The 19951-nt window shown below is 42.5% G+C and overlaps 1 protein-coding gene across 1 annotated transcript in view; it reads right to left on the bottom strand.

Annotated features, from left to right (window-relative positions):
- LOC144685344 (follistatin-related protein 5-like) overlaps positions 1 to 19951 on the bottom strand; it is a 455365-nt gene that overhangs the window by 68524 nt on the left and 366890 nt on the right. The window contains exons 5-6 of the mRNA XM_078549752.1: positions 2902 to 3068; positions 1494 to 1614 (exon numbers count right to left, since the gene is read on the bottom strand). Of these exons, the coding sequence (XP_078405878.1) occupies positions 1494 to 1614; positions 2902 to 3068 (288 nt within the window). The remainder of the gene's footprint in view (positions 1 to 1493; positions 1615 to 2901; positions 3069 to 19951) is intronic.

Here is a 19951-nt window from a genome sequence, read left to right as displayed (position 1 = left end):
TGGTAAAATCAGGAACAGAAAGAGAAATAAAGAGAGGGAGAACAGTAACGGAAAGGAACAGTAAGAAAAAGGTAAAAATTAAAAATTTGACATTTTTAACATTGCAAACAACAATTTACCACCTGAAGGAATGAGACATCACAGTTTAAATTGCTTAATTTCCTGGTCAGGGAGCTTGATTGGCATTGTATTCACAAGTATCACATTTGTTAAAACAGTTCTCAATCTGTGGTGAGTTTAATGGACAATTAATGTGGGAACCCAACAAGTTTTAAAAATAATGGGGAAACTAAAGGCAGGATTTTCCCGTTGGCGAGCGGGGGGTGGGGGCCTCTCGCGATGTGTAAAATGACACGCGATGATGTTGGGCAGAACTCCTGACGTCATCGCGCCCCATTTCAATTTTCAGGTAGGTGGGGGCTCAGCAAAATCAGTTGTGCGCCCGCCGTCCTGCCATTGGCCAATTGAGGCCATTGACAGAGTCATTAAACTAATTAATGGACCTGCCCGTCCAACCTTAATGTTGGTGGGCAGGCCAGGGGCCTTGGCAGGCATTAGAAAAAGCATGAAACCTCATCCACGGGCGGGATGAGGTTTCACGTAGGTTTTAAAAAATTTAATTAAAGTTTTTAAAAAAGTTATGGACATGTCCCAACTTATGTGACAGTGTCACATGAGGGGACATGTCAGGGAATTTTTTATTTTTAATATTTTTGACAGTAGGGCCAAAATAGGCTCTATTTTGAGGCAACACGTAGCCTCAGGGAGATGAGTGTGCTCTTTTGTGATTTTGGGATTCCTCCCCCCACCCCACGCCTGCACAGGGAGAGCACAGCGCTTCTGTGTGGACGTCATGCTGGGTGGGCTTTAATTTGCCCGCCCACGTAAAATGGCGGCGTGCCCCCAATCGGGGGTGCCGATCGGAGGCGCGCCTTCGCTCGCCCGCACTTCAACATACCCCCCGACAGGAGGAAAATCCTGCCCTAAGTTTGAGATTTTTGTTTTGCAAAGCAAAGACGCAAGGCGCGATTTTCTGCACCCGCCCACTGCCGTGATATTCCAGTCCCGCTGCAAGTCAATGGACTTCTGGCTGGGGCGCCGCCTCGCCTGTGGCGGGTCCCACCCGCAACAGGGCCAGAAAATCCCAGCTGCAGAGTGGAGTAAATAAAACCACCAAGTTCTAGAGTTTCCCACCTCTTAATTTCTTAACCCCCTGCATTAGTCAGCAAATTTGCATATTAATAATTGTGCGCATCATTAACACGTTATTTTTCCAGCAAGATCTGTCGCAATCTGCTCAATTATCTTGCTATTGACAACATATTTGTTCAATTCCAAGAGATATAACAAGTATAAATACCAGAAGAGTCAAGTTGCCATAGCAGCTAAATCAGGTACTTATAAAACTTAATTTGTGATTGGAAAATAATCAGATTACATGTTAGCTGGTATTTGAAGACTGTCTATGACTGTCAGGTAAGACATTTACTAACCATTCACCTGCAGGATGTGGGTCTGGAGGAGCTCATCATAGCCAAAAGCATGACAGGTGTAATTCCCCATGTGGATCGTTGTAACTTTAGTAATGTAAAGGGAGCCATCATCCCCAAAATCCTGCAAAATCAACATAAACATTCACAGTTTTATAATGAAGAGCAGGTAGTCCAAGCAAAAAATATGCACAAAAATGAAATTTGTTCTTCAGAAAAAAAAAGCATTGCTGATCAACAGAATGCCCTAAAGCACTGAGAATTGGCTTACTGGTTGCAGTGGTTAATATAAATTGATTATAGTATGAGAAAGCAAGAAGAAAACACTTGCAAATCTCATGGCCAGATTAGGTTTTGTAAAAAAAAGAAACAAAAAAGCAAGAAAGGGGCACGAAGAGACAGAGAGAATACAGTATAGGGAAGAATGATATATTTGACCACCCCAGGGTCCACATGACAGCCCACTTTGCAGCTTTCAGCTATGGTCTTATCTTTTGGAGCGAGGTGGTGCAGCAAGTATACAGTTTGTCACCACAATTTTCACATTTTAAAGTTTGTTGATTAAGGATATCTCCCTGAATGAAAATGGGCAATTGCTCACATCTAGAATATATCTGACTTGAAGACTGTATCACTCCTTTCCCTCTTTTTGCTGGGTTTTCGTGTTGAGATAATTTAAATCCTGGCATACAGCGCATTTAACATTTTAAGTACTGAGGTAGTTTGGATAAGGATAATCCCAGCACTCCAAATGCTGATATAAACCAACCGTGCAAACCCGCAAGTTTAGAATAGTTGCAGAAATAGTACTTCAGCACTGCACCACAGTACCTGCTTAGGGGAAGTGAGGGTAGAACAACTGGGACTTAATTACATGCCTCTGATCCTGATATTGTAGATGCAGAAACATAGAAAAATAAATGAGATGCAGTCTTAAAATGCTTGTACAGCTACAGGGCAAATAAATTAATATTCCTTAAAGTCTTGTGGTTATTTTAAAATAATTGCTTGCTTTGATGCACAGTGACTGAAGAAAGCACATTGAAGGCAAATTTGTGCCAATTAAGAGAAGAATGATAGCACTAAGAGAATGGAACGTTAGGCAGAACTTTCAACTTTGTCAGGGGTGTAAAACCGGTGGTAGTGAATCGGCCGTCAGTTTTACAGCTCACTTGATAATCATCTTTTGAGGATGGCATGAAAGAGATTATATTATCTCAGTCATCCGTTATATATCACCCTCGATTTGTATTTCCATTGACTTCATTGGAACTTAAGCTGTCGAGAGATAGATAGTAGACGGTAGACTTCATATTGTCCGTTTTACATTATCACCAAAAGTTTAAATGAACATATTGTGTAAAAAAGGCAAACAAATTCCACGACATGGCAAGTCTAATGGGTCACGTACATTGATGTCTTCTAGATCCAAGAAATTTAATATGATTCCATTGTGCTTCCAGATGATTGGTGGTCTCAGGGTGCCCTGAATAGCACATGATAATACAGCGCTCAGTCCCACTGTTACTGTGGTAATACTGATCTTCTTATCTTTGGGCAGAGTCAGCTGAATAACCTCTGGAAAAAGATAACATTGAAATCTCATTAAATCAAACATTTTTAACAATCTCAAGTTAGTTTTTTTTTGAGAAGCCACCAATAAATCTACATTTAAACCTAACTCATAGGGCAGGATTTTGTGTCCTGTGGGCAGGCACGTGCCCGACCCAATCGGGCATAAAATAGAGCGCGATGTCGTCGGGTGAACGTCCCAACGTCATTGCGCACTCGCCCGACATTTCGGTCGACGGGTGCATGTGAGAGTCAGCAGTCCACCTGCCGACAATTCGGAGGCCTATTAAGGCCCTTAATCAATTCATTGAAACATTTTTTTTGCTGCCCGTCCAACCTTGCGGTTGGCGGGCGGGCGAATCGGCGGACTTTTGTTTTTTTAGCAAACCTCACCCACAGGAGGGATGAGGTTTCCACAATTAAATATATTTTGGGCAGAATTTTTATTCTGTTTATGTTTTTTTTATTCAGTCATGGGATGTGGGTGTCACTAGCTAGGCCAGCATTTATTGCCCATCACTAATTGCCCTTGTTCAGAGGACATTGCAGAGTCAAACACATTGTTGTGGCTCCAGAGTCACATGTAGGCCAGATCAGGTAAGTTTGGCAGATTTCCTTCCCCAAAGAACACTAGTGAACCAGATGGGTCTTTGCAACAATGAGAAATAGTTTCACAGTCATCATTAGACTTTTAATTCCAGGTTTTTATTAGATTCAAGTTTCGCCATCTGCCAAGGTGGGATTTGAACCCGGGTCTCCAGAGCATTACCCTGGGTCTCTGGAATACTAGTCCAGTGACAATGCCACTATGCCACAGCCTCCCCAAGTGAGCAAGCCCCATGGTGGAACATTTTTTTCAGATTTTAAAAATATTTATGTTTGATTTTAAAATTGTTCAGCTCCCTGAGGCAGCTCCTTGCCTTCAGTGAGCTTCCGGTGCGCGCACCCCTGCGCATGCACAGGCTTTTGCGCTCAGACTCCTTCCCCACCACCCCAGCAGCGCTGAGCTTCTCAGCGCGCCTTTCACGCTGGCTGGCCGTTAATTGGCCAGCCAGCGTGAAATCACGATCAGGGGCTGATCGCGGGCGGTGACTGTTTCCCAGTTGCTCCGGGCCTGCCCACCACTCCTGCCCATGGCTCGAAAATCCTGTCCATAGAGTATTTAAAAAACACATTGGAACTTCTTAAGCAAGTGATCAGCCAAGCCAACGATCTGAATTTTCCAGGGATGAAGGAAAAGTAGACCGAGAAGCAGTTATTTAAGCAAACAAAAAGTGCTGAGGAAACACCTCTCTTTCGTCCTCATCTCACTTCACAAAGCACTCTTGGATTGGTGCAAGCTCAGTGAACAGTATTGCAATTCTTTAGTGGGTAGCATACCAGTAATCAGTTTAAGTGGCAAAGTTTTCATTCCTGAGATAGCATCATCCTAGAAGAATCAATCCATGCTGTGATTAATTCTTTCAGGAAAACCATAAGTTATTGATAAGGAATGGCACTGAAGTTTATAGGGATGAGTACAACTTGAGATGATTATGCATTCCACAAGTCATGATTGGGGCTGGAGATTTGGATCATCATTTGTAGAGGGTTTAAAAAGTGGAGATGCACAGATATTCTGGCGCTGAGTTTGATTAGCCATAGAATGATTAAGTTAGCACATAAAACTTTACCTCACAAATTTAAATGGTTGCACTACAGCCCGGGGTAGGTTTATGGAATGGGTTGGTTTGAAGGATAAAATGGCCTTTTCTAATTTAATTTTAAAAAATGGTTTTATAGCTTTAGATTAACTATTTTTTCCATATCTACTCATAGAAACCTATAAAATTCTAACAGGACTAGACAGGGTAGATGCAGGAAGGATGTTCCCGATGGTGGGGGAGTCCAGAACCAGGGGTCACAGTCTGAGGATACAGGGTAGACCATTTAGGACTGAGATGAGGAGAAATTTCTTCACCCAGAGAGTGGTGAACCTGTGGAATTCGCTACCACAGAAAGTAGTTGAGGCCAAAACATTGTATGTTTTCAAGAAGGAGTTAGATATAGCTCTTGGGGCGAAAGGGATCAAAGGCTATGGGGAGAAAGCGGGAGCAGAATATTGAGTTGGATGATCAGCCATGATCATAATGAATGCTGAAGCAGGCTCGAAGGGCCGAATGGCCTACTCCTGCTTCTATTTTCTATGTTTCTATGTATGTTTACTCTGAGCCTCCTTTATAATAATTACTTCAGATGTAACATCTTCATTGCACTTTTGTTGCTTTTACATTTTTCTTTTCCTAATTTCTGCTTTAATCAAAATTGTAAAACAAGTCCCTATAATCCTTCAATCTCCAACAGTGCCCTTTTCATTTGGTTAGTATAAGGATACAATAAATGATTGAAGATGTCTGGCATGGTTAGATGAAACACCAATTTTGATACAGTAGTAGTACTACAAATGAGATAGTGCTTTCTATAAAGAATAAATAAACTTCATCAAGTATTGTGCACACTCTTGCTTGCAATGTCTCCCTCGGTCACTCTTAAGCCCAATGTTTTTTTTTTGTCAATTAATAAGAATGGTCCACAATATATGGAGTGTGTCTGTTAGAACACATTGAATGGATTTTTATATTGACATTATAGTACCGTTCAGGGGACCTACTAAAGACAGCAAGAAGGCAAAACCCTGAGTGGTCAAATTGCAGAAATGACTTTCAGTAAGATTATAGAGCAAGGATTAGAATCTTACTGAGACACATCCTCCCCAATACCCTGAGATAATGCCATATAATCAAGCTCTAATACCCTTAGATAATTTCAAAATACCATCATACCCTTCCTAGATCTTCCCCCCAGCCCACAGAAATTTGAGGCATTTGCTGATAATTATTTTACAGGGTAGGAGTAATTATAGAGTAGAACCAACAAGACCACAGTGAAGTACATTTAGAAGGCATTGCATTTAACAAACTGTGGCTTAGAAAAATAAACAGTTTGGCTGGTGGGGATCGAGCCAATCAATGTGCATCTGAGGATTGTGGAAAGAGTGATCTCATGAAAATCAGCAAAACATGGGATGATGGCGGTGCAGTTCTGTATGGGTAGCCTAAGAAAAAGCAGAGCATGGGAAGTTTCAAGGATTGCCATGCAAAAAGATAAGGATTGCAGGAAAAATATCAAATGGAATGGTTACAAGGAAGGATGGGTTAGAAAGTGCTCAGAAAATGAAAGGAAGCACAGAGGGAAATGTGAGGAAAACAGCAAGTGCAAGAAAGTAGGAATCTGAGAGGGAAGGTTGAGTTCAAGTGATGAAGCACATGCTGGTATGGCAAAGCTACTTGGAGTCATGGTGAGGGGAGAAGGGTAGACAAACCTTTGAGGAAGACTGGGATAAATGGCTAGAACTTGTACTGAGAGGTAGGCTGTGGCCAATAATATATGGAGAAAGGGTTTGAGCATTGAAAGTGCAGAAGAGCAAAGGGCACAGGGACAAAGCCAGGAAGACTGTGGCCAAGATCTCTGAATGCAGTAATGTCTGTGCACAGATTTGTGAAAGTAGCCTGTAGAGGAATAAGAATAACCAAGAGAAGCAGAAGGTAATAAAAGAAGATTCGAGATGGAGATATCCTGAGCGAAGTACATAAAGGAAAAGTGCTACAAGATCATCCTAGAGAGCATCCAAGAGTGAGAAAGCTTTGAGAGTAGCCATGGAACATTAAGTGCTCGAATGCACAATCAATGGCAGCAGAATGAAAGACACAAAGTGAAGCTCACCTGAGTAGCCTTGCCTCTCCTTTAAAATTCCCATTCTTTACCATCCACTGAAGTATCAAGCCAAGTTTCTCTCTGAGATATTTTTGCTGCTGTCCTCCCTCAGCCTCTGCACCAAGCGACTTCTTATCCTTGGCGATTTCATCCTCCATCTCAACTCTTCATGCCCTCTCTCCACTGTGCTCACTTTCCTCCTATCCTCCCTTAACCTCTCCTTCCATATTGTTACAATACACATAGAGACTGGTAAGGTTTAAAAATGTGATGGAATACCCCCCACATGTCTAGATGAGTGCAACTCCAACAACATTCAAGAAACTTGACACCATCCAGGACAAAGTAGCCCGCTTGATTGACACCCTACCTACTACCTTAAACATTCACTTCCTCTATCACCAATGCACAAGAGCAGCAGTGTGTACCATCAATAAGATGCACTGCAGCAACTCACCAAGGATCTTTCGACATCACCTTCCAAACCTATGACCTCTACCACCTAGAGGAAGAGGGCAGCAGATGCATGGGAACATCACCACCTTCAAGTTCCCCTGCAAGTCACACACCATCCTGACTTATTGCCATTTCCTCACTGTTACTGGGTCAAAACCTGGAACTCCCTTCCTAACAGTACAGTACCTACACCACATGGCCTGAAATGGTTCAGGAAAGCAGCTCATCACCACTTTATCAAGGGCAATAAGGGCTGGATAATTAATGCTGCCCTAGCCAGTGGCACCTAAACCCCATGAAAATATAAAAAAAAGAGATATGAATTTCCCAGTGACCGACATAAAGGATCACACAAGATTTCACATTTTAAGACTTATATTGTAACAAACAAACTAAAATCCACTTTGACTAAATACTACTCAGTAGGCAACTTATACACTAAACTATAGAAAAGGTATTTCCTATTCACTTCACAACTGAAGGCCCACGCCACGCTTACAGATTATACCTCACTCTCTGTAGACATGCAGTCTTGAGTTTAAATTTCAAAGCTCCTCCCAGCTCTAACAGGATCTCTTTTCCCTGCTTCACCAGGGCGAATCTTCCAGTCTCATTTTAAACAAAGTCCCCTTCACTCATTCCTCAAGCGTAATTGAATGGACTTCCCATTACAAGCTTCCCTCTGGTGACCCTGTGGTCTCTAACTCTTCACAATCCTTGTTTCCTTGATCGAGGGTTCTGTCCGCTCCAGCCCTTCATTTGGTGGTTAACCCAAAAACAGTCCTTTTCTTCTGCCTGACATAACAGCAATTTTTGTGGGTCTTCTTCCCTAAAGCTCTCAATCTGACTGCCTCGGACAGTCTGTGAGTCTGCAAGCAGCAAGCGCAGCTGCCTTTTCCTTTGTGTTCAGGTGTTAAAACTTGCACCTTCATTTCAATAGATTTTGATCTAGGCCCTGTCCCTATGAAAACCACGTCACATGGGCTTGTCTCTGGCAGACTTTGTATGAGGTCACATGCCCCCTCAACTACTCCATTTTACTTTTAATTAAATCAACCCTGGAACTCCCTTCCTAACAGCACTGTTGGTGTACCTATACCACATGGACTGCAGCGGTTCAAGAGGGTAGCTCATCACCACCTTCTCAAGGGCAACTAGGGATGGGCAATAAATGCTGGCCTGGCCAGTGAAGCCCACATCCCATGAATGAATAAAAAAAAAAGAGACAGTTTAAAACGTAACTGTCTTATAACATCCAGCAGTCATAACAATATAAACTTGCCTAGCCATATTCATTGTTGTAATATGATGTATATATACTTTTAAGAGAGCATGCCTTAAATTGCTGTCAATCACTACCACTTTTACAGGATGTCATGTATTAGTGTCATGACATGTATTCTGTCTACAGCAGCAGATGGTAGAAGTGAGACGTGTATACATAGCCTCCTGATTAACATTATTTGTATAGTCTTATATTTAAATAAGGAATCCACATTATTGTTTCACCAATCCTTGTCCTGTGATTGGTAGTGGACTCGAAGAATGTAACATGGTGGCTTGAGTGATCTCATGAAAACCAGCAAAACATGGGATGATGGCGGTGCAGTTCTGTATGGGTAGCCTAAGAAAAAGCAGAGCATGGGAAGTTTCAAGGATTGCCATGCAAAAAGATAAGGATTGCAGGAAAAATATCAAATGGAATGGTTACAAGGAAGGATGGGTTAGAAAGTGCTCAGAAAATGAAAGGAAGCACAGAGGGAAATGTGAGGAAAACAGCAAGTGCAAGAAAGTAGGAATCTGAGAGGGAAGGTTGAGTTCAAGTGATGAAGCACATGCTGGCATGGCAAAGCTACTTGGAGTCATGGTGAGGGGAGAAGGGTAGACAAAACCTTTGAGGAAGACTGGGATAAATGGCTAGAACTTGTACTGAGAGTCTGGAGATTTTACTGAAAACAATACAAACCTCAATCCTACACACAGAGCAGAAGAAAGAACCAGTGTGGAAGTGAAAAAACCATAAATGGATGCAAGTACGAAGTCACACTACTGGGTAGACAGACTCTACAAACTATGAATCATTCATCTGACATTGCCAATACAGGCAACCCTAGTAAGCAATATGGGCAGAGCGGTCTCATACATGAACACAGAAAATGCCCAGGTTTTAACGCTGTATGTAAGACATGTGGCACCAGAGGACATTGCAAGTGCCAAGGCAGAAAGCAAAGGCCGGGACAAATGGTTCAGCATCACAAGAAGCCACAGCCAGTGGCCAGACAGGTACAGCATTCTAAACAACCAAGAGCACATACCAAACAGTGTCAAGACAAGATCCACAAAATGTCTAGCCTAACTATATGATCAGATAATAAGGATGACCAACACATCGACACACAAAATGAGTCGACATTCAGCACAGTGAACATTAAAGAATGTATTGGCACAGTGGTGCTAACAGAAGTCTTTGCCACCATCCAGGTTATATGCACACAGATGCAGGGTCAACATAACCTATATGCAAGACTGGATACTGGTACAGGATCAAACAGCCTTCCACTTCATACACTGCTATATATGGCAAGCGATGGTTCGAGCAGCCACTGCCAAACTCACTGCATTCAATAGCACCGAGATTCCATCCCTGGGATCCATTACATTCAAGGGTCGCTACAACAACTCACCATGGTCACACCAGATATTTTACATCATGTACATCACAGGTTTGGTGATCGCAGCTTACTGGTGTGCAAGGACCTGTACTTGGTCACCATTCATGGTATCTTCAAGACAATGATGAAGACCACAGATCACAAGGAGCACTTTTGGAAGCCTGTGCTTACACTGGGAGAAGACCACCTAATTCTGCAACACAGATCATCCGTCGACAGGCCAAATGGCACACTTGGAACCAAATACATATACCCATTCTGAATCTGTACATTTCATCAGACTGCGGAACTGATGCGGAATTACTATTCAGCAGACAATGCGGACAACACTCCCCAGTTATCACTGTTCGATACTCCATGGAGTACAAGATGCATTACTCAATAAACAGGGGAAGATGAAAGATGCCTAAGACCGGCATGTGGGTAATGAATTACTCAACCTGAACATTGGATAGGAAGTTCAATTACAACAGCCAGCTGAAGGCACATGGAATCCAGCAGAAATCCAAATCCTGAAAACCAAGTTCCTACCAAGTACATACACCAGACGGCATGACAGTGTGACAAAACAGATGCTAAATCAGCACAATACTACAACCAGACACACTGAGTAACCCTACTGTGAATAGAGTATGGTCTAAGTCGCAACACAAACAAAGCACTCCAACCAGCATTCTGAAAACATACAGCAGCCTCCAGCGAAGATCACCATTATTAAGCCTGGATGGATAAGCAAATCGCCGATACGTTTCAGAGACTTGTAAATGTATCCCTTTGTGTAAGGGTTTATTCAGAAACAATGGGCAGAATTTTTCACTGAGCGGGCAGGTGCTTGCCCAACCTGCTCGAGTGTAAAATAGCGCATGATGACATCAGGCGAGTGTCCCGACGTCATCGCGCACTCACATGATATTTCAGTTGGTGCACGCGCGCTGAACTCTGAAGCGCGCTCGCTGACAAGTAAGAGGGAACTAAGCTCATTAACTGCGCAATTAACAGAAATTTTTCATTGTCCATCCATCCTTATAGTTTGTGGGCGGGCGAATCGGCCAGGCGGCCTTTGTATTTTTCAGGAAACCTCATCTACGGGCGGGATGAGGTTTCCATGATAAATTAAAATAAAAATACATTTCTGTGCACAGCATTTTCATTACCTACATTTTCAGGTGACTGATTATGAAGATTGGGCACTTTTTTTCCGGTTCCTGTGACCTTTATTTTAGGTTGTTCAGGTCTTCAGCTCCCTGAGGCAGCTCTCTGCCTTCAGGGACTTTTTGTGAGCGCTCACCCACGTCCGCGCTGACTTCAGCACTCGCCTTCCTCTTGCCCCCACCCTGGCAGCACTGAGCCTTTCAGTGCACACCTCACATTGGCTGGCCGTTAATTGGCCAGCCTGCGTGAATTTGCAGTCAGGGGTCGATCGCGGTTGGCGGTCCACTCCTTGGCCTATCCCGGACCCGCTGTCCACACATTATTTGTACATAGTCTTATCTTCAAATAAAGAACCCACATGATTGTTTCAACAACCCTTGTCGTGTGATTGGTATGTTTACATCGAATAGAAGAATGTTCCATTTGTAGCCACTGCCTTGAACTTGCCATCTGTTGGATCCAGTGCCCTTTGATTTGTTGGGACCTGAGTTGCATGCTTAATTCAGGGTGACCGAGTCAGTACAGAGACAGAGAACATCAGGAAATCGTTTTTAGGATAAACACATGTTTACACACTAAACTCAGCAGCTACATTTGTGTGCTCACAACTCAAAACTCTGTCTTCACTCTTCAGTGTCTAACACAAGACTCTCCTACAGCGGTAGCCCTTGCTACTCTGCTATTGGGTATTAAGGTCATGTGATCTTACATTACAACACTGATCTTAAAGGTGTATTACATATCAAGTTACTGCACCTGTCCCTCTTTGCTGAAAAATACATTTTACAAATTTTTCAATATATCAAATTATTTAAATGTCAGTCTCTCTGGGGGCTTCCTTATATGTGTAGGACGTCTTAGATCTACAGCTTCTGAAGTTTGATTTGGAACCTCCTTTACTGGAGTCGTCTGAGCATATGGTTCTTCAGTAGGTACCTGTAAATCTGTTTCTTCAACTCTTTCAGGTACAGTCGGCCCTTCAAACACATTTGTACTCGGCTTAGTTCTTTCAATAGGAGATGTCGATTTAGTCTCGAACTGGTGGAATCATTTCAGGATATGTGGTTTCTCCTCTTCTTATGTAATCCACATGTATCCTAATTACTCGATCTTCAACTTTCACGTGGTAGGAAAGAGGTCCTGTTACTGCAGCTATCTCACCGAACAACCATGTTGGTCCTTCTCTAAAATTTTTCACAAATACTTTCTCTCCTACATTAAATGTTTTGTCCTGACTGTGACAATCATGTCCCATTTTCTGACTTTGTTGCCTTCCTTCTACATTCCTCCCAAGTTTGGAATAATTAGGTTCAGTCTCGATCAGAGATGGTGTTTTGTTAACAGTTCCGCTGGTGTTGAATGAGGAGTGGTTCGATAATGGAGTAGAAATTGTGCTAATTTAGTTGCTATCCAAACTGCAGACAATTTCTTCAGACCAGATTTGAATGTCTGAACTGCTCTCTCGGTGAGCCCATTTGAAGAAGGGTGGCATGGAGACGTTTTCACATGGACAATACCATTAGAAGCTTGTAAATTGGTTAAATTCAGCACTTGTGGATACTGTTCCATTATCTGATACTCAGGGAATCCACTAATTGCGAAACTTTGTCACAGTTTGTCTATCGTCACTGAAGATGTGGGTGACCTCACTTCATATATATCCATCCATTTTGAATGAGCGTCTATGATGAGCAGAAACATTGTTCCCATAAAAGATCCCACATCATCAATGTGTACTCGTACCCATGGTCTTTCTGGCTATTCCCAGGGGTGCAATGGGGCTGTTGCAGGTATTTTTTGTACTTGTTGACACTGCATTTAGCTTTTCACCAAGATTTCTATTTCCCCATCCATTCCCAGCCACCACATATAGCTACATGCTATTGCCTTTATTTTGGAAATTCCAGGATGTGCACTGTGAAGTTCGGATAACAATCTTTCATGCTTTTGGAGGAACAATCACTCGAGCTCCCCACAATAAAATACCTTCTTGGCTGGTGTACTAACTGTGTGGATGATTGTAACAACTGTTTCACTTTTGTGAAAGCTTCTTCTTGTGGTGCTTGCCATGACCATCTCTGGTTTTTCTCGAGCAAACAATACAATGGTGCCAGTTCTGTCGACAAATTAGGCAAGGAGCGTCCATAGTAATTGATCATTCCCAAGAATGATTTCAATTCGGATGTATTCTTTGGCTCTGGGGCTTCTTTAAATGGCTTTCACTTTTTCTTCAAGTGGATGTAGGCCTTGTGAATCTACCTTGCGACCTAGGTAAGTTACCTCTTTTGCTTGGAATGTGCACTTATCCTTTTTCAATCTCACTCCAACATGTGAAAAACGTTTCAGAACTTCTTCCAAGTTCATCAAATGTTCCTTTTCAGTGAGTCCAGTCACAAGAACGTCATCCAAATAAACTACAACATGGGGCAATCCCTGTAATCAACTCACCAATGGTCTTTGGAATATGACGCAAGTAGGAGATATGCCAAAAGGTAAACAGGTGTATTGATACAATCCCTTATGTGTATTTATAGTGACAAACTTCCGGGATGCCTTCTCTAATTCCAATTGTTGGTAGACATGTCTTAAACTAACTTCGTTTAAGCCCTTCCACCTGCCAATTTAGCATATAAATCTTCAATTTTAGGTATGGGATGCCTATCCAATTTTGCAACTTTATTGACTGTTAATTTTTAGTCCTCACATATTCAAATTCTTCAGTCAGGTTTGAGAACAGGTACAATTGCTGCTGCCCCACTCTGAAAATTGTATCGGTTGTATCACTCCCAGTTTTTCTGTCCAGTTCTGTGTCTACCTTATCCCGCATTACGTAAGGTACTGGTCTTGCCTTCATAAATCTTGGTGTTACCTCTGGATCTACATGAATTTTTGCTTGTAGCCCTTCAATTTTTCCAAGTTCTTCCTTGAAAACTGAGGCATATTTTTGTAGTAGCTGTGAAAGCCCATTAGTTTATAGTTGGAAGATTTCTGTCCTTTCCAATTTAATTTCTTTCAGCCAGTTTCGTCTGAGGAGACTAGGTCCCTCATCTGCTACTACCATCAAGGGTAATCTCATTTTTTGAGCTCCGTAGTGTACTGTGACTTTACACACGCCCTTGACTTGTATGTTTTCTCCTGTGTATGTTCTTAATTTATCATCAGTTTCTTCTAAATTCAGCTTACGTTCTCCATGATTCAGGTATTTAAAAGTATGCTCACCGATCACTGTAGTAGCTGCACCAGTATCCGCCTCCATTCTGTTAGGCTTCTCATTCACTCTCATGGTTACATTGATAGGTTTTGCTCTTCCTACCTTTAAATTATATAACAAATAGATAACAGGATCTATTACTTCAGGCTTTTCAATGCTGCTTATCTCATTGGGTTTTTTGCTTTTGTCTACCAGTCTGCCTGTACAATGCCTCATAAGATGTCCATATCGATGGCAGAAGAAACATTCGATCTTTTTAAACTGTGGTTTATTACAAAGTTATCTGCTTCCATCTCTGTTACTTTTATGCCATGATTTTGCTGTTAAGTTATCCCTTTTAATTTCTCTGCTAACGGTGGCTGCTTCCTGCTTCTGAGTAAAGCTCTGCACTTTTGCGCTCTTTTTGGTTGAGGCTTCCTGCCCAACATGGAGGACAGCACCATTTTGCGCTCCTCAAATGGCGTCTTAGTCTCACACTGCAACTTCCATTGCAAGAGCTGTTTCCAATGCCTTCTGAAAATCTAAATTTGTTTCAGCCAACAATCTCTTCTGAATCGCATTTTCATTTATACCACACACCAAACGATTTCCAAGCATATCATTGATATAAGTACCGAACTCGCAATGTTCAGTTAATTGCTTCAAACTTGCCACATAACAAGCAACTGTCTCCCGTGCAGCTCTAATTCTTGAGTTGAATTTAAGCCATTGTATGGTCGCCGATGGCTTGGGCTGTAATGATTCTTTACGAGGCTCACTAAGTCATCAAAACCTTTTGAGTCTGGGTGCCAACTGATTTCAAGTTAGTCCGTATGTCTTACTCCCACAAGTGGACAGAAGGATCGCGCGCCTCTTCTCCTCCCCAGCAATGTCGTTCGCCTGGAAGAAGAATGCAAGGTGTTCAACACAGTGAGACCAGTTATCCGAGGTTGGGTTGACAGGCTCCACTCTTCAAAATTGCGGCATGCTGAGGGGATTACGTCGACGATTGAGAAGGAAATTTTCTTTTACTTACAATTACCGTACGAGGTACGGCCCAATTTCGGTTCTTCTGATTTTCTTTGTTCTCCTCACTTTTTACCTTGTTTTTCCCGTGGCTTTTTGTGCTTTTATCCTCGTCGCCAGTTTTTGGGATCTAGTGCCCTTTGGTTTGCTGGGGCTAAAGGACCCAGGTTTCACGTTTAATTTGGGGTGACCGAGTCAGAGCAGAGACAGAGAACATCAGGCAATTGTTGTTAGAATAAACACATGCTGTTTCGCGACTCTGCTAATGCGTAATAAGATCATATGATCTTACATTACAGCACTTATATTAAAGATGTATTATATATCAGGTTACTACACCCTCTCACCTGGCTTCTCTACTTGCATCACATCAATCACAGATGAATTTACCCCTGATCATTTCCTTGTACCCTCTTCACTCACATCTCCCTTCCCTCTTGCAGCCCTACTTCCTTATATGTCTGGACTCTAAAAGCGTCAAGGGGTATAGGGAGAGCGCAGGAGTGCGGCATTGAGAGATAGAGAGCCACGATCATATTGAATGGCGGAGCAGGCTGGAAGGGCCAAATGACCTACTCCTTTTCCTATTTTCGATATTACTATGGGCAGAAATTTTCGCTCGTCAGGCGCACACGGGATTCAGCAACATGCCTGCCGACAATTAAAAGGCCTATTAAGCCCATTAAAATAATAATTTAGTTCAATTTTTCGCTGCCCATCTAACCTTACAGTTGGCAGGCCAAGCAGCCTTTGCGTTTTTTGTGAAACCTCATCCACGGGTGGGATGAGGTTTCCAACAGCAAATAAAAATTAAATAAAAATGTTTAAATTTCATTAATAACGTGTCCCTGCTCATGTGACAGAGTCACATGTGGGGACATGTTTTTAACATTTTAAAGTTCTTTATTTTTAATTTTTAAAATCTTCAGCTCCCTGAGGCAGCTCTGTGCTTCCCAACCACTCCCGCTCGCCCCCCCGCCAAGCCCACCCAACAAGGGCAAAATCCTGGCCCATGAGTTTTTCTGAGAGGTAGCAATATAAATTCAGAAATGTGACTTAATATTCGAGTGTGTGGGGTACAGTGACTTAACAGAGTCAGAGTTGCCTAAGCTATTGCTTCCATTAGAATTAACAATATCACCCGAAAAATTAATATATATTGATTTTCTTCCCTTCCGACAAGTTAGATCGTGCAATTTAACTTAAACACAATCCAACTGGTCAGATAATTCCTGAAAGAAAAATTGCCAAAGGATCAACTCTTTATCAAATTATTTTAGCCCAGAAATTTGAAACAAGGAATTTATTAATATTTGAGAAAACAATGCAAATGTAATTTTTCAATTTTCTTTGCTGACAGGAGATGTCGTACTTTTGATGTCCTGGTTTGATGTTTTACCCATTGCCCAGAGGCTGGGTGACCTGACCTCAGTCTATGTAATGTCACTATAAACATAAGGATATGTGGAGAAAAGACTTCAGGGGCTAAAAATTAGATTGTGCCATTATTCAGGCACAGAGGTTGGGATTCATGACCTGACCGCAATGATTCTAGTGGACATGGGCAACATGAAAATTTGGTGCTGTCGCCTCATTTACTTGATAGAAGTGTTCGGCCAAGCGGCTCCCATGCTGCTGGATGCTTATGCACTCAGCAGGGAGCTAAGCCACATTGTGATGATAGGGCATAGTGCAGGCAGCCTTCTGTTCTTAAAGTCAGTCTGTCCTTCTGAAAGGGAAGCTGCATTGAGTGACAGGAAGCTGCTACTAAAAATTATTGCTGCTTTTCTAAAGAAAGAAAATAGAACACTAGGGCAGCGATCGGGCTCCGCAGTAACAGACGTGATGGTGGCAGCCTAGTGGTGGAGACAGACAGGAGGATAGGTGCCATGGCTGCACGGGGGAGGTCAGGAGGCCCTCAGGGACCACCTTCAGAATGGATTGGGAGCAGATGGCCAGTGAGGTAATTTCATGGGGTCTGGACCCAAAGATCTGATAGCTGTACCACACAAAGTCTAATAATCTTATCTGGGTAGTCAAGATCCGTGAATGCATCTTCACATGACATCTTCCACTAATCATTCCACCAATCTCTTACACTGCTGAATGCCCCTCACACTGTCAGTCATCCTTCAGTACTTCCTGGCACTCAGGACTCATGGCCAACCAGCATCCAGATACTCCACTTCAGCCTCACACACTTACCAATGCTGCCAGCCTCATAGCCACCCCTTGCTGCCTTCACATACCTCTAGCTATTCAACTATTGCAAGCACATCATCTAAGCACAGTGCAAGACAAACAGTGGCATTCTGCCCTGTGCCAAGTTGATGCCTGAGACGTCCATTGACAATGCATGCAAGCTTTCTAACAGGCTTGCCAAATCATCAAGTGTTTCATTGTGCATATCCTCCTTCATCTTTAGGCTAACCCACTGAAGTTCTCATCTGCGTCCTCTGCAGCAGAACTCGTGTGATCTTGCCCTCTGATGAGCTGGCACCTATGTTACCCTTGTCCCTGACCTTGGCTGCAGCCCGCTCGCACCTGTTGTTTCAGCACATGCAGATCCTGCCTCGAAGCTATCCTCTAAGCAATTTTTTTCCAAATGTGAATGGTGGCATTTACGGTGTTCCTTTTTCATCATTGTCTTTCTGCACTTGCACTTCTAGATTACAGTTCTTGAATATCTGAAAGGAGAAAGGCGCAAGGGTGGGATTGTGATGAGAGGAGGCAGGGAAAGCAAGAGGTGCATGTTTACACCATTTGCAACTTCTAAATCAGAAGAGATGTAGAATGAGGGGGAGAAGGAGGATTAGTTTTGAAGATACATCAACTTCAATGGTTGCAACCCCACCATGTCCATGGCCTCAATGATGGCCTTTCTAATGATGGTGATCAACATTTCCTCCGTCAGGGTAAGGAGCACATGCAGCCTTGCCTGTCCCCTGCTGGTTAGCTCCTCTTTGCTTATGTGCCAACTTGTTCTGCAAGAGAGAGGGAAGTATGTCAGTGCGTTTGGTGCAATATGATTGTGTGATGGATCTGCCATTATTGAATAGTTGCTATTGTGAAAGTTGTGAGATATGGATGTGGGGCCTGCTGCTTTGTTAAGTGTATGAGGTGAAGCTATGAATGTGAGGTATGAGTCATGATTGATAGAGATTGTTGGCAGCTGAGTGATGGGGGTGTAGTGAATTGTGCAGTGTCTGAGGCTAGCAGGGGTGTGGTGAATTTAGCAGTGTCTGAGGCTAGTGGTATAGTTGGTGAGATATGGCATTTGAAGATGCATTGGTGTACACCTTAACCATTCACCTCACCTTTTGCGGCATTGCATCCAGGTCCTCGGGGCTTGACTCCTGCCATTGGCCAGAGCTGATTCCATTGTCTTAGCAAAACTGTTTGATGGGCCTTCTGTGCATTGATGTCGTCACTCCTGCTTACCACCTCCATCATCAAGGCCTCCGGTGCAGTGTCAGAAAATCTTAGAGCCCACTCTCTGCCCTGTTGTGCATTATTGAATGTTCTCCACCTCAAAATCACTAATATAGGGACTCTAAAAACCTGCTCAAGCCACATTGCAGCTTGCCTTTCAGAGGCTGGCTTTAAGTAGTGCAGATTAGCTTTAACTCATGCTAGCCTCTCACTCCACTCAACAGCACACTTAGCACTGGTTGCATGCTGAAATCATTCAAAGTAGTAGGCAACATAAAGTCACAACAGTGCTGAGTAATCCTGTACCATGATTCCTGTACCCATTTTCAGGCCTTGTCTAATTTTGCGTCGCAATAAATTTGAGTCAAGCAAACAAGGATACACAAAAGGAAAGACCTATTAGATATCACAAAGAGGTGAGTTGTTTCCCATAAATTTCTTGCTGATAAATCACTATTATAAATTCCCATTCCTTGGATATAATTTGTATTGGCTGTACAATTTCCCAATAATCAAATACACAATCTGATCAGATACACATTAATCATTAGTCCTGTGATGTCAGTGTCATTGCTCATCAGTAACAAGGACATTATTGTCAGAACTTCTCCTCCAGCTCAATAATAGTCCTAAAAGTGAATAAAGTGCACATCAAAAAACTGAAGTTATTTGTAATATAAAACTATAAACAGCAAATAGTCATTCAAGATTCTGATTTAGTCTTGGAGGTCCAATGCTATTAAAGTGTGTTGAACCTTGAGATTACATGACATACCTATGGGAAAGATGTTAAAGAGGAACCGTCATCTGGGTAGGAAGCACTTTTAATGACCAGTTCTATACTCCTGTAATCCCAGCCAGTGTTTGCATGGAGCCTTTTGCAAGAAATCACAGGTACATTGCCATCCATCCAGTAGTGATCAGAGGGGCAGGATCACATGCTGTGTGCTCCCTGCTAATGACACACTTTTCTAGAAGCTTGGGAGTAAGTAATTGGCCTTGTAGTTTAAAGCACTCTGCTAGAAATGTAGGGAGAAAAGTCATAAATAATGTTCTTCCATGAATAATGGGGATAATTATTTTCAACTTCAGCACTTACCTAGCAACCTGGCGAAGCAAACTGTTGTAGAACCTGCTTGAGTTTTGCTCCCTTGAAATGAATATAGTACAAGTGATTTACTCTGCCAGGTTACTACCAGGATGGTGAA

This window comes from Cetorhinus maximus, chromosome 10 (genome assembly GCF_964194155.1).
Source record: "Cetorhinus maximus chromosome 10, sCetMax3.hap1.1, whole genome shotgun sequence".
Lineage (NCBI taxonomy): Eukaryota > Metazoa > Chordata > Chondrichthyes > Lamniformes > Cetorhinidae > Cetorhinus > Cetorhinus maximus.
Note: the sequence above shows the minus strand (reverse complement) of the source record. Positions and strands in the feature narration are given on the sequence as shown.